Source organism: Engystomops pustulosus, chromosome 6, assembly GCF_040894005.1.
Source record: "Engystomops pustulosus chromosome 6, aEngPut4.maternal, whole genome shotgun sequence".
Lineage (NCBI taxonomy): Eukaryota > Metazoa > Chordata > Amphibia > Anura > Leptodactylidae > Engystomops > Engystomops pustulosus.
Genome location: NC_092416.1, coordinates 58536447 through 58551911, shown reverse-complemented (window position 1 = coordinate 58551911; position 15465 = coordinate 58536447). Strand labels below are relative to the sequence as shown.

The 15465-nt window shown below is 41.3% G+C and overlaps 1 protein-coding gene across 6 annotated transcripts in view; it reads left to right on the top strand.

The window, feature by feature from the left end:
• The window catches only part of CHD5 (chromodomain helicase DNA binding protein 5), a 145686-nt gene extending 130776 nt beyond the window's left edge, over positions 1-14910 (top strand). For 5 of the 6 annotated variants that reach the window (XM_072156234.1, XM_072156231.1, XM_072156230.1 and 2 more), the window contains 5 exons: positions 1166-1298; positions 3141-3336; positions 4127-4287; positions 5803-5917; positions 14255-14910. In XM_072156234.1, coding sequence (XP_072012335.1) covers positions 1166-1298; positions 3141-3336; positions 4127-4287; positions 5803-5917; positions 14255-14370 — 721 coding nt within the window. In that variant the 3' untranslated portion in view covers positions 14371-14910. Of the gene's footprint in view, positions 1-1165; positions 1299-3140; positions 3337-4126; positions 4288-5802; positions 5918-6042; positions 6096-14254 lie in introns of all 6 variants that reach the window. The other variant, XM_072156233.1, reaches the window with a different exon arrangement.
• Positions 14911-15465: the final 555 nt, after the last annotated feature.

Below are 15465 nucleotides of genomic sequence, written 5' to 3'. Positions count from 1 at the left end.
CACACCATACCGTATCTCGGCGGGCACACGTCGGCACCCAGGAGAGGAGGCGGGAGCACCACTCACCCCCGCCCTTTCCACAGCGATGTATGGCACATGGCGTCGTATTACGGGGAAAGATCGGACATGTCCTATCTTTCTCACGGCTATGGGGCAGTATGGTACCGCACGTGTGCTCATTGCCGTCTATGGGGGACGTATATACATCCCCGATACAGCTGTCACGATACTAGTGGGACGGGAGAAGGAGTCCAGTAGCCAGGTAAGGCAGAGGCAGTACACAGATAGCCGCAGGGGGTTGCAGTAGCAGTCTTGAACAGGAGTGTAGAGACCAGAGTAATACCGGTATATCTCAGGAGATGAAGGTGCAGTATAGATAACTTGCAGTCAGTAATGTTCCGAGGAACTAGAAGAAGATCTACAGCAAGGAGGTCTCCTGGGTGTACAGGCTGTACTCAGTAAACTGAACACAATACTAACACAAGCAGGAAGTGTCAGAGACACGTATATATAGGCAGACCAATCAAGGTAAACTCAGGGCGGTACTAATCAGGAGAAACAGGTGGCGGGTTTTACAAGTAGGTTCAGCACCATAGTCCAGCAGGCAACTATTCAACTAGCTGAGTGGCTCAGCAAACAAGGAGACACAGAGCCAGGCACCAGGACACAGGTTTGAATCCTGACAACAGCAGTGTGAATGTAGCTTTAAACTATATTTAGGCACAGTTTGGTAAGTTTACCATTTAGGTTTCAGGTGATGTGGCTGTTTGGTACGGCTCAGTTACTTGTCCATAGATGGCATATGTTGGACTGTGGAAGTCTCATTATAATTAGCTACAATGTCTCATTATTCGGCCACCCCAGCAGAGCACAATACTCAGAGGCTACCATTATGACCTTTCCAGCATTGTCAGCGTGAAACATGTTTCTGCTTGTGCACTAATCCCTTATTTCTGAGCTTCATGTGTCGCACGCTATGTGTGCACAACTTGCTTTTTAGTTAATGTTAATGAAAGGTTATGCCACCCCGGGAAGTGCCACCTATTTATATCTATACATTTCACACTCCTCCTAATGAGCGCTGTCTTTGTATTCAGATTGTCACTGTATACCGTGATAATGATCCATCCCAGGTCTCTGCTCCTTAATTCGTGAAACCTTTAAGACACGGCTATGCTCGCTGGCAGGATATCCAGAGTGACCCACGATATTTAATTCTAAATGAGCCTTTTAAGTCAGAGGTCCACAAAGGAAACTACTTGGAAATGAAGAATAAATTCCTTGCTCGGAGATTTAAGGTATTTTTAATGACTGCAGAATTCATCCTCTGACAACTTTTTATTAGTTTAACAAATACTGAGTAGGCCTGAGCTGCAGAGCCAGTAACATGATGGTCAATTTTCAGAAAGAAAGTAGATATATTTGTTGCTATCATTAAACCATATTAAAGGAAATCTACTATCATATCAAGAATGATAAACCAGGGACACTTGCTCATAGATCCAGGCACTGTGACTGTGGTAATCTTCTAATCTTCTTATATTTGTTATCCGTGGCTTGTTATCACAAGTGCTGTGTGAGCAGGGGAAGGGTGAGGGAGTGTAACAACCTTTAAAGCCAGAACACAGAGGGGCTAGGACAGTGATGGCAAACCTTTTAGATACAGAGTGCCCAAACTACAACCAAAACCCACTTTTAAGTTGCACAGTGCCAAAATGACAATTTGAGCAGTAACCTATTGATCTCTGCTGTATCACAAGTTTCAATCATATTAGCGTCCTGAGGACACCAATACAATAGAATGCAGGATTGTAGCTTCCCTTCTGGGTCCCTGAAGAGGATGAATCAGGTGACCCAAAGCAGGAGCTCCAACGTTAATCCATCTCTCTACACAACTTCTTGCTCCACAGACAGGGCTCCGAGTGTCACCTCTGCCATAAGTTCCCCACCACTGGGCTAGGCTATTACGGACCCTGGCCTGTTTGAAGTTTGTGGCCAAGTATAAATCCCCAATACATGCTCTCTGATCCTAATGAAAAGACTTCTAATTGTCTTACCAACATAGAACCTGTTGCATGAACAGAAAAGAACGTAAACCACGAAAGAGGTTCTACATGTGATGAAGTCTCTAACGTCTATTTTGGTACCCCCTATCTGTAAAGTCTATATCTCAATTCTATATCACCAGGGAATGGATGCCCCAGACTCATAGAGCACATCAGGACACACCATGCGAATGACCCCTTTCCCTCACAGTTCTCCGGCATCGAAAGGGTACATGTAAATCCCAGAGGGACCTATTACGGCGTGAAGCCAAATGGATCCTTAAATGTAATGCACTGGGTGTATTGGGGTTAAATGATCGTAATGATCTAAGTGTGTTCCTGTAATGTCCTAGATCCATTACCTATGAGATAATCGACCAAGGAGTTCTGCCATTGTTGTTCATGTTTTCGCTTCACAGCTTCATCATGTTACAAGCCTCCCCTTTATTGTCTTTATTTCTTTTTAATCGTCACTTTAAGTTTGGATACTTTTATATGTCTGATGTGTATCCAGACGTATTTGTTTACACGCTGTAACCTTGTTGTCAATTGCCATGGCAACCTCCCTCGGGCCGCGCTTAAATTCAGCACGCCCTGAGGAAGTGACGTCAGAGGCTTGAGAAAGCGCTTCACAGCGCGAAACGGCCGTTGCCTTGCCGCATGTCGGCGTCCTGTAACTGCACCTGCACCGAATAAAACAAAGTTTGAAGTACCACACTGGAGAGTGCGCACCTTCTTCTCCTCAATCGCCATATCTTTATGAGCCTCCGTTCACAAGGCCAGCATCGATTTCACACTGCTGTGGAGGTGAAGGGGTTGGGGCCTGCAAGTTCAGCACAACATGTATCCTGTCTAAACAACCATTCCCGGGAGCAGCTCCCATCTACAACAACATGCATCTGCTACATTGCAGCCAGATCCATGGATAACAAATACAAGAAAATTACCACAGCCACTGTGCCTGGATCTGTGAGTGAGTGCCTCCGGTTTATCCATGATTGATTTTGATGGAAGATTTCCTTTAAGCTCAGTACAAGTAGTTGGGTTCACTCTATGTAGATAATAACTTACAACATATATGATGTGTTTTTCCAGTTACTGGAACAGGCGTTAGTCATTGAGGAGCAGCTTCGAAGAGCAGCATATCTCAATATGACCCAGGATCCGAACCACCCAGCCATGGCACTAAATGCTCGACTGGCCGAAGTGGAGTGCCTTGCTGAGAGCCACCAGCATCTCTCCAAAGAGTCCCTAGCAGGGAACAAGCCTGCTAATGCTGTACTACACAAAGGTTGGTGCTCACTAGTTGCCACAGTTGTGTAAAGCCGAGCCTTAGGCATAAGACACAACTGTGCTTGGTTTGGGAATCTCAGACCATGTGCTGACTGATTTGACAGACCAATTACTGTGCCAACATGGGAATCCAAGTGTTATAGATATATGATGCAAGGCATCCCAAAACCTCTGGTCAACAATACTTTACTGTAAAAGTGATCTCAGTATGATACTGTTGTTCTGCGGGGAAGCAGGGCCTCCTTGTATTACTGTAATGCTAAGAGCCCCGTCCCTGTGCACAGTTTTCAGTCTCTGAAATCCGGGCACCAAGTTACCATATGCTTTATCCCTGATACGGGAGCTAAGTGGCTGTTTCATAGTAATCCACAATCCCCGAGCTGGGTCATGGCCATGTAATTTATGGTGATTCCGGATTGCCTTAAACTTTTGGTCTGTCGGCATATAGTCCACATATCTCTCTAATGTAAAGGGGCCTTGTGCTATTAAAGGTTACTCCATTTGGACATCTTACCATTTACTTGATTCACTAATGTCTAGCTAAGCATAAGGTTTACCATTGCCCAGACTCCCATCATCATGTGTGCATTTCACAGGTTGCAAGCAGCACAGGGCAGTGGAAACCATGTCTTTGTGTATGAGTCCATAGAAATGAATGTATCTGTGTGTTATAATCCACGGACAAGATTCATGTGACTGAGGGCTAATACAATGGGATCACCCTTATTTTACATAAATCCTCTGGATTGTACCCGTATTCTTATATATAAACCCCCTGTGTCTTGCAGTTCTGAACCAATTAGAGGAGTTGTTAAGTGACATGAAAGCTGATGTGACGCGGTTGCCTTCCATGCTGTCTAGGATACCGCCCGTGGCTGCGCGCCTACAGATGTCTGAACGCAGTATTCTTAGCAGGTTGACCAACCGCGGAGGTGACACCACGGTCCAGGTTAGGCAATCCGAGGTTTATCATTCACCATTTATGTTTTCCTATTCTGACATGAATTAGTCTGCATCTTGTGCCACATCAGTGGACCACTGCATTGATTTTTATATTAAAGGTTTAAGATTATAAATGCTTTGCTTTATTTGTACTGATTTTTCATTAGGTCATGTCTTATTTTCCATTCTCTAACATAAATGCATTCAGAATTCTGATGGCTTCCTCTTAGCTCTGAGCCAAAATCACCTAGCAGCCCTCTGCTGGTTCAGCATCTGTACAGAGCTTAGTTTGCTGCTTTGCATTGTAGGGGATGTAGACATTACATTAGTATAGTTATTACACATAGTATTTTTTTTACTGAGTTTTGGCTGTATACAGAAACATTTTGACACAATGCTCACTGGGTGACGTTCATCTGCGTGGAATTTCAAGATCAAGAGTACATTTTGCTTATCTTTGTGGACATTGTTCTATTGTATATATAAAAATATTACACATAAGGTCCACATGTGGTCAAAAACGTCTACCATAGACCTTGCCTATTATTCTTATTTATAGCAAGCAAAACTTTTGACAAAATGTTATTACTGCAGCTGATAATAGTAAACGTTATACTTAAAGTAAAGAAGTAAAGAAATACGCCATGTATTTTGAGAATTGAACAAAACTTTTTGGCGTGTATTTGTAAGCAAAATGTCAATTGATTCCAGTAGAATCATCAGCATTGTACGGGTGACCATACACATGAGACCCACTGATCACGCTGACCTTACATCAAATATCATATGCTTAGCCAGACGGGCGTTCTTCATCAAATATCAGAGGAAGAAATATAGGGGCTTGATGAATTTCTATTGAATTTGTATGGTCTGTCATATTCTCAATGAAGACATGATTTAAATAAAGATCAGTACAAAACACCCAATGCAGTATGAAGACTATACATCTACCATACACTGGATCTACCTGTAGACTGCAACATTGTTGTGTGGATGCTAAAAATGTAAGTCTTGTAATGTGTTACAGATACAGTACATGTTAGGAGACCTCTACAGTTCACTCATTGAGCTCTGACATGGACTGTCTCTACTACCCAGAAACAGCAGCACCCTCATCTCTATAGGTTTGGTATTACAGCTCAGCCCAGTTAAACAAATCAGGGTAAGCTGCAGTACCAGACACAGCCTATAGGGAAAAGTAGCGCTGTTTCATGAACAAACAGAGGAGCTTATTTATCTGAACTCACTTAATGCTGTCTTTGTGTTGTGAGAGATTGTCATTTGGCATTAGATTTCATTTTACCCGAAAAGTTTAAAGGAAAATGTACTAATGATGACTGAACTGTAGGATCTTTAGATATCACTTTAAGAAATTAAAACCAAGCTGCTATGGGTGACAATAGCAGTTATGTTTTTTGATTAGGTAAACAGAATTCACAGGACAAGTCTAAGGTTAGTTCAGTCCTGAAGTTGGATTCAGGTTGTGATTTGTTGAATTAACATAATTGATCTGTTATTTTAGGGAACATTTGGATCCTCTCAGATGTACAACAACAACTTTGGCCCAAACTTCAGAGGACCTGGCCCGGGCAGTATTGTCAACTACAGCCAGATGCCCCTGGGGCCTTACGTGACCGGTAGGTAGACTGTCTAATCCATCCGTCCTTGTGAACTTTAGAATTACTATGGGTATATTTTCAGTAGACTGCCGGTAAGCTTAGAGGACACTCGGCAAGCCAGATGTTTTCTCTCTTATCAATAGATTTTTAGCCGTTTCCGAGATATCCTCTTTGGCAGTCTCCATTTCCAGAGGAGGTAAGCAGACCTGTGTCTCTGTGCTCCATACCATCCTTGTCATCCTCTAATGGTGGTGCCTGACTCTGGACTCCACATGGTGTCTCCATTGAAGATAAAACTGAGAAGGACCATTCATTATGTGTGGTTGTTACAACCGGTCATAAACGTTGATGGTACATTTCCCGGCATGCTGGTCAGACACATGCTACACAGCCTGTTTGTTGTCAGCCCCACGTCAAACATGTAAGAGGAGTAGTCAGAGGTTCTGACTTTTCTGTTCCACAGCTTCTTAGTTGCATGCATTTCTGGGAATGTTGGGTGACTGTCAGGATAACATCATGGAAACATATCCTGTCCTTGTTTTTAACCACCATTTTAATGTTTGCAAAAATATATATTTTTTTTGTCCAGTACGGATTTACAGAAATACTAGAGAAGAAAGCATAAGCAGTTACATAAAAATGAAATGTAGAGGGTATGGACATGAGTGTCAGATTCTGCGAGTGAATGTGTGGCATCTTAAAAAGGATTCTCTTCAAAATATGGAGCACAAATAAGAATCACTTTTGAAGTGTGTGCACATAGGGGTGAAAAAAAACAGCACTATACACAAGCATCTGACACACTCACTAAAAATTAGTAGCCATACACAGCACCAGGTAATAAATGACAGGTTTCCCCTCACGGCAGAGTAAGTATTGAAGTGTCCAAAAAAGAAAATAAAACCTGAGCCATCAGTCCTGAAGCAGGCCAAGAATACAGGAAAGACGCATTACTAGATTCATTCCCATTTCTTAAAAAAAAAGAAAATATAGGATATATACATTTTAGGTGAATGGTCTGCTGTCACAAGAGCAACCCTACGTGAGCAGCTTCAAGTACGCTATGGTCTTGGGTAAACTGGAATGAAAAAATATGCCACGTGTGAACATAGGGATATAGGAAACATTCACAAACCCATCCAAATCTCTAGGCTGTATTTAACTGATATACCAGGACAAAATGACATAAATGCTACAATTTCCAAAAGATTAGCAAGTCTTATTAATGACTACACGGCATAATAACACCACACTCTATAATAGTGCCATATAGTGCACATATAATGTGAATTATCCAAATAATGCTCCTTTAAAGGGAACAGGTCGCCCTGAAAATGTAATCTTATCTGCAGGCAGCATGTTATAGAAAAATATACATAGTGTCCTATCTAAATGCAGCATGTCATAGAGCAGTAGGTGCTGAGTAGATTGTACATTGTGTCCTATCTGCAGACAGCATGTGAAAAGCTGGAAAAGCAGGAAAAGCCGTGCACATTGTACATAGTGTCTTATCTTCAGGAAGCATGTTATAGAGCAGTATGAGCTAAGCAGATAGATATACAGTTATGTTGTAAAAGATTCAGTAAAAAATCTATATTCTACATACATATATCCTCTATTTCCTTATAATAATTGTGCAGGACGGAAAGTAACATTTAATGAAAGTTCACAAATATTAGTTATGTCCCCATTGGTATTTAAGTAAAATTGGAGAAAAATGTACGGGGCATTTTCTGCTAATTCATTACCGTTGTATTCTAATCAATATTAATACAGAGCAGTCAATTATTCATATTGACAGACTTTCCCAAATATAGAGAAGCTGCAGTAAGTGTATGGAGGATGATTGAGAGGTTGAATTATTCATCACCTGCCATTCTTGACCACTTAGAGTTTCCACATCCTTAGAGAGGTATCTGCCAATGCATCATTCTTATGGGAGGCAGAAAAGGTTCATGTAGAAAGGAAAATGTTATTTTAGGATAGCACCACGTGACAGAACGCAGATCGGAAACCATTGGAGACCTATCAATAGTGTGATACAATCCATAAGCTTACAAGCCATGACATTTATTCACATAATATACACTGCTTATTATGTCACACATTTCTTTCTTACACCACCCCATGGCTGGATTGTAATCATTTGGTTCGCAGAACGGGACATTGCAAGGATTCAAGCAACATGGCTGCTTATGGAGTATACAAGTTATGGGAACTTATTGATCACAAACCCACCTTTCACTACATGTCTTGCACCTCCATCTACTATCTCCCTCTGTTATCCTTGGCTGGGACTGGCTGCTTCTATACAATAAAGTTATTTTGGTTCCCTATATGTGCTCCTGTCACCACTGAGGTGAGAACAGTAAGTGGACATAGGACTACACCAGGGCCAGACCTCCTTCATTCTCAGGATTGATAGGATTTCCTAACTTTCGACATAACTACAGTTTTTCCGGCTCCTGAGGGTTGGGGAGACGACAGAAGCAGTTTACTACAGCTTCTGCCTTCTCCTTTCTTTGGTACATAGCGCTTAACAGGTACCATGTAGCGAGTAGAAGCAGCTGCCTCTATAGACCTGGTGGCCATGGAAGTTATGGATTGAAAGGGTTAAAGGGGTTGTTCATTTCAGCAAAAAAATGTTTGTTTAGTGAAAAGTTATATAATTTTTCAATATACTTTCTGTATAAATTCCTGTTTAATTCCAGTAAATAGAAATCTGTCCATGGTCTCGTGATGGACACGCAGGTGTGCGGCTCATTAGTATCACAGAGAGTAATCAGAGCCGTGTGTTCTAACGAGCCGTGCACCTGTGTGACATCACGTGACCATGGACGGATTTTCATCCACAGGAAGTAAACAATGAAGCTTCCTGTTGAGGGACAGCAAATATTTGCTTAAAGTGGACAACCTCTTTAAGCAGAGCACCTTGGTCAGATCCAATACAGCTCTGCTCAAGACATTTCTACCACAAGATGTTGTTTACCCTGTGACTGGGGCTCCGCTGGAAAAAGAAATAAAATAAACAAAATGTCCCCTAATAAAAGAGTAAAAAAAAAGAAAATCATCCACACTATACAAAACTACCATCACACAATAATTCATTTACAAATATTTGAAACTTAAATAAATAATGTACTTTGCATAAAACTATAAACAATTTAGATTTTTTTGTAACTATAACCCCAAATAAAAATACAATATACAATTGCTAATTTTTAACTAGCCCTGTGTACCTGAGTGAAGTTGCCCCCCCCCCCACCTTGTTCAAATCAAACAAAATTGGTGTCTAACGTTTGTGCTGGTTTGTGCAGCAGAAATTTTCGTTTGTGCTATCATTTTTAAGATTTTAATGAAAGTTTCAAGAGGTCATCAGAGATCAACCAGCCCCCCCCCCCCCCCATAGCCCAAATCAAACAAAACTGAGACCGTACAATTCTGCTACAATTGTCCTGGTTTGTGCTGCTTTTGTTTTAAATATAGGAATGAAAAATGAAAGTTCAAAAGTTCCACTAGCCCCCCCCCCCCCACATTAAACGTTAGTGCTACGTTTCTGCTGCAAAAAATTTCGTTTGTGCCGCTATCATTTTTAAGGTATGTTCAAGTGTTTAGGATGAACTGGTAAAAAACAAACCTAGTGACACTTCCCTGGCTTGATTACCAGGGTGAGCTAGCAAACACATTGGGGGTCATTTACTAAGGGCCCGATTCACGTTTTCCCGACGTGTTACCCGAATATTTCCGATTTGCGCTGATTTCCCCTGAATTGCCTTGGGATTTTGGCGCACGCAATCGGATTGTGGCGCATCGGCGCTGGCATGCACACGACGGAAATCGGGGGCGTGGCCGAACGAAAACCCGACGGATTCGGAAAAACCGGCACATTTAAAACAAAAAATCTGTTGCGGAGCTTGCACATACCTTCACTCAGCCCGAGCCGGTGAACTCCAGCGCGTTCCGATGCTTTTCAGCGCAGCAGCGTCACCTGGTGGACGGCGAAGGAACTACCTTAATAAATCCCGGCCGGACCCGAATCCACCGCAGAGAACGCGCCGCTTGATCGCGAATGGACCGGGTAAGTAAATTTGCCCCATTGTACTTTCGAAGGAATGAACTCTGACGAGCTCTGCAAAAAAGTATGAATATATTAAAAATGATAGCAGCACAAACGAAAATTTTGGCTGCACAAACGTAGCACAAACGTTTGACACCAATTTTGTTTGATTTGAACAAGGTAGGGGGGCCAACTTCACTCAGGTGCCCTGTGTTTAACAAAGAAAATTTTTCAAGGTTGCACAGCAAAAAATTAAGTTATCTCCCTTAAACCACTATATTTGCAAATTCCTTAAAAATACCCATTCATTCCTTTTTTTTTAGTCCTTGTCATTAAAGGGCATCTACCACCAGGATGACAGACTGTATGCAAATGCCTGAGTGGCTCCAGGCTGCATAGGTGTTAATGGAGCCTGGGGCCCCTCACTCTAATTTTCATAATTCTTAAAACCTTTTTTTCTTAAAAACAAGGGCATAGGAAGCTTAAAGGGGTTTCCCACAAACAAAAAATAGGCCCTTTCCACGGGATAGGGCCTAACTTGCTGATCATTCGGGGTCTCAGTGCTGAGACCCCCACAGGTCACTAAAATAAGGGGTCCGATGGGGTCCCACGTACCTCCGTCGGACCCCTAATCTTTCTATCAGACTAATGGAGCAGACAGCAGCGCATGACCGTTCTGCTCCATTAATCTCTATGGAGCTGATGGAAATTGCGGAGCACCGCATCCTGGGAATAGCACACTGCTGAGAGGAGGGATGAACACCTCTCACTGGTCACTGAACCATGACAGAGTGCCATAGACCTCAATGGGGCTGTGGTTTAAAATTTGCAAACGGTCTTTCATCCTGGTGGTAGATTCCCTTTAAGGGCCTTGTCATAAATTACATATTTGTGCAAGTGCACTTTCCATTTGATGTATGCTGGAGTGGGTAGCCCATCTTAACCCTGGGTATATACATCCAATTTGCAAATGCCCCCCACGGATAGCACATTTAGATCCCTATATATGTTTTGCTCTTTGTTTCATTGCAATCAGTTGGTAAGATCAAAAAAGTTCTTGTTTTGCTCATTAATGTACACACTGCACCCCATCTTGACAGAAAAAACGGAAATGCAGATATTTTTGTTATTTCAGTTTTTCTTTTTTAATAAATTATCACATGGTCAGAAGTATACAACCATGTACGGATTAGCACAACGAGACAGTGTGGATCTTGTCCAAAGCTGGGTACAAGCTTCTAAACTCGGCTCAATGGTTATGAGAAATCCACTTGGCAAAAAGATGCACTGAAGCAGCAATCCAAAAAGTCAGAATTTATTCAACCGTGGTAAACAATGCAACGTTTCAGCTCATTAATAGAGCCATTTTTAAGCAGAAGTTTAAGTATTCGGACCCTTTCATGTATTTAACACACATGCTGTCTATTTCCTTCTGACCCTACTTGAGATGGTTCTACTTCTTCATTGGAGTACAGCTGTGTTTAATTAATCTGATTGGAGTTGATTAGGAAAGGCACACACATGTCTATGTAAGACCTCACAGCTCACAGTGCATGTTAGACACAGATCTAGAAAAGGTTACAAAAGAATTTCTACAGCACTCAAGGTCCTTAAGAGGGCCTCCATATTCCTTAAATGGAAGAAGTTTGGAACGACCACAACTTTTCCTCGACCTGGCGGTCCAGTCAAACTGAGCAATAGTGGGAGAAGCTCCTTGGTGAAAGAGGTAGAGAATAACCCCAAGATCACTGTGGCTGAGCTCCAGAGCTGCAGTAGGGAGAAAGTTCCCCAAAGTTTCCTCAACTACCGGAAGCCTCTCAGTGCAAGACATATGAAAGCTGCATACAGTGAAACAACAGTGAAACCTGGTGGTGGCAGCATCATGCTATTGGGGTGTTTGGGGAGTTAAATGTGAGTGCAAAGGGTCTGAATGACGATATTGATATTTCAGTTTTTCTTGTTTAATAAATTAGCAAAAATATCTACATTTCAGTTTTTTCATTCAAGATGGGGGGCAGAGTGCACATTAATGAGCAAAGAAAAGACCTTATCAGGATATATTAGTAGGTTAAACAAACAGAGATATACACTGTTTTATAGACATGGGAAGTAAGAGTTCTCCTTATGGAGACTGCTAATTAAGGCCACCATGTAGGTGTGTGGAGTCTTATAGCCATTGAGGCTCCACTAGTTGGATTCTGGGAAAATATGCAAAGTTTTCCAGCATGGGATAAGGAAAACCACATCCCGCATCATGTCATTAGGTCTCTTGTAGGTCATGCTTGATGTCAAGGGTAGTGCCTTACAAGGTAGCTAAAAGAGGAGTGGTTTTCCTTATCACATCCTGTACACTTAGTATAATTTATAGTAAAATATTTGATTTTCAATATAGATCTCAATTTGTGATAGTAACGTTATACATCTCCACCTATGATTTACCTAGAAACGGGAGATTCTTCTCTTTAAAAGGACACCAGAATAGTGTTTCTAGATGCCAGGGTTCAGGAGAAATTAGTGTTTGAAATGAGTCCCCTCCAGTATGTCAGCTGAAGGTAGGAGGAGTGTAGGAGGAGCTGCGAAAGAGACTGCAAAAATACATGACTGCCTCTGAATCTGGAAAACGGTTATGGATTGGCACTGTACATATTTTGGTAAAAAATGTAATGGGGAAAATGACTAAATAGTTTTTTTTAATGTTTTTAGTTATTTGATAATTCTATAAAAAAAATTATAAATAAAATTATTCTATCAAGTTCAATGTTATGATCTGTAAAGCAGTCCCAAAGATATCGTCATTTAAAGAAAAGCAGAACAGAACTTCAGGTAATGACCTGGACATTCAGCTGCCAATGACCCTCAGTCAGGAAGGATTTAAGAATTTTTTTTTTCCCTTCTAGACCATTATACTGTTTAAAAAAAAATCTTACAGGAGACTAGTGATTTCTGATATGAAGGTTCACTAATTTCAATTCAGTTCAAAGAATCTTTATTGGCAGGACCAAATAGCAGTTAGCATTTAAAGAATGTGGGAGACGGGGTGAGGGTTGGGGCGATGTGGTGCAGACCATGGTATATCACACATCTTCACTCTATTGTGCCGATAGTTTTCATACATTAGTAAAAAGAATGTCAATAATTTTAGGCGTTCTCCTTTGTACCCAGTCAGTGCAGTAGTAGCTCAAATCTAATTGGCTGCAAAGGGAAACACTCTGTGGTTTTAATCTGTGAGGCCTGACATGTCTTTAGAAGTCCTGAACTCAATTTCACATTCATTAAATGATAAGATCATATATTTATTTAGTCTTTTACTAGAAAATGAGAACCATGTATCATCATCTTCTGGAAGAAGGATCTTTTTTGTAAAATTTAAAACGGGAACCGTTTATTGACCTTTAAACATAAAGTTTTTTAAAAAATTTCCATAAAATTTTAGCATTTAACTCAAAACCCAGTATTACTGCAAATACTCTCGTATAAGTCAAGACTTTAAGCACAATTGTGCTGAAAAGCGTCTTACACACTTGCAATTGATTACCACAGCGGCATAGGCTCTGACTGCGCACACTGTATGATGTCATCAGGTGGCACCACAGTATGGGTGGGCAGAGCCCTTCTGCTGGACATTTCATTAGTAAGGGTGTCCTGCTGGGCATTTCATTAATAAGGGGGCCCTGCTGGGTATTTCATTAATAAGGGAGCCCTGCTGGGCATTTTATTAGTAAGGAGACCCTGCTGGACGTTTCATTAGTAAGGAGGCCCTGCTAGACGTTTCATTAGCAAGGGGGCCATTATAGGCATTTCATTTGTAACAATTCATTTTAACAATATAGGCTGCTACCGGACATTTTATTAGGGAGTAGCTGCTGCATTTCCCACCCTATACTTATACTCGAGTCAATAAGTTTTTTTTAATAGTTTTTGTGGTAAATATAGGTGCCCTGCTTTATTCCCAGTTTGGCTTACACTGAAGTATGTATGTATGGTATACTTTAATATCTTAACAGAAGTCAAGTAAATTAAAATGTTACATGTAAAAGTAGTAAGGACTTCTAGACTATTCAATGATAAAAAGGCAGATCATAAAGGTTCTGGTGGTACAATGGAGAACTAGACTAGTCTTATGCTGCAGCTGTTCTGGTAGAATTCAGAATTAAGGAATTATTTTTATTATGGCTCATAACATTTACAATAAAAAACACCACCAATTTTATCATGTAAAAAATTGACCAAAGAAGCCAAACCTAATACATTGTGCAATGACACATTTAAGAACCGCTTTCTTATTCTCACCCCTGCAGCATCGAATGGAACCCACCCATGTTACTTGGACAGGAAATCGGTAGAGTCGTTGATGGACAGTGCCACTTATGAGAGGAAGGGGAGACCACACGACATCATTTTTATTGAAGACTAATCTCACAGCCCTGAAGCAAAAGACAGCCATATCCACATTTTTAGTGTCCTACAAAATAGAGAACCATCCAACGAACTTCTTGTTAAAATGAAGAAAAAAAAATATAAAACAGGATTTAATTTCCTTGTACATTTTTTTGCACTTTCTTATTGAAGACTTGAAGAGTTTGTCTTGTTACAAGTTGTAATACACCTGGAGGGTTATACCGGAATATTTCTGTTTCTTTCTCATCAGAGGAAACCAGTTTGTTGTCGAGGAACCAACCTATATGCAGCCTTTTCACTTTGTTAAACCTTTTCTGCCTTTTTGTTTCTTCTTGGAGCTGCATGCACTTATTTGGCTCTTGGGATGACATAAGCTGGTCACGGTAACACCCCGACAGCCATCGTCATGACTGGAATATTACTGCTACCACAGATACAGAATGACTAAAACCACAAGTTTCCTGGTGTATTTTATTTTATTTTTTGCCAAAAGCAAGAGCTGCCTATTGTGCTCGTCTTTCTGTCCACATATTACTCAATAAACAAACTCCGCCCACATGTGCGCCATTTTTTTTTTTAATAGAAGTCATAATTGATTGTGGTATGAGGGAGATAAAGTAGACTAGTCTAGATGGACAGTGGGGGCTTGTAGTATGACTGGTGCTCGATGTCCTCTTGCGCTGGCACAGCATAAGGCGGCCTCACACATGGCCATGGTAGACCTCCCTACAGCTGACTCCAGCAGGTGAATGGAGAGCATTGTAATGAGCTTACAGATTAGAAATTTGGTGGAGGCTCTTAGCTCCTAACTCTCGCCTGGAAATTGAGTAGGGCAGTGGTTGACGCCCTTTTGTAAGCCAAATAGGCACTAATACATTCCCTAAGTGGCTCAAGTGAAAAGTATCAGACTGTCTAGGCTTAGGTTTATTTCCCGCCAATTGTCAGCGGAGGATCTAGTTAGACCCAACGGGAGCCTCCTCGCACAGATGTGAACACTCGGACCACTCGTGCCCTTACTCATATTCTAACAGACTCCTTGAGCACTGTGTACATGTAAATATATAAGTCCACGTACAGATATTATTTCAGAAACAAAAGGGAAAATTGCACG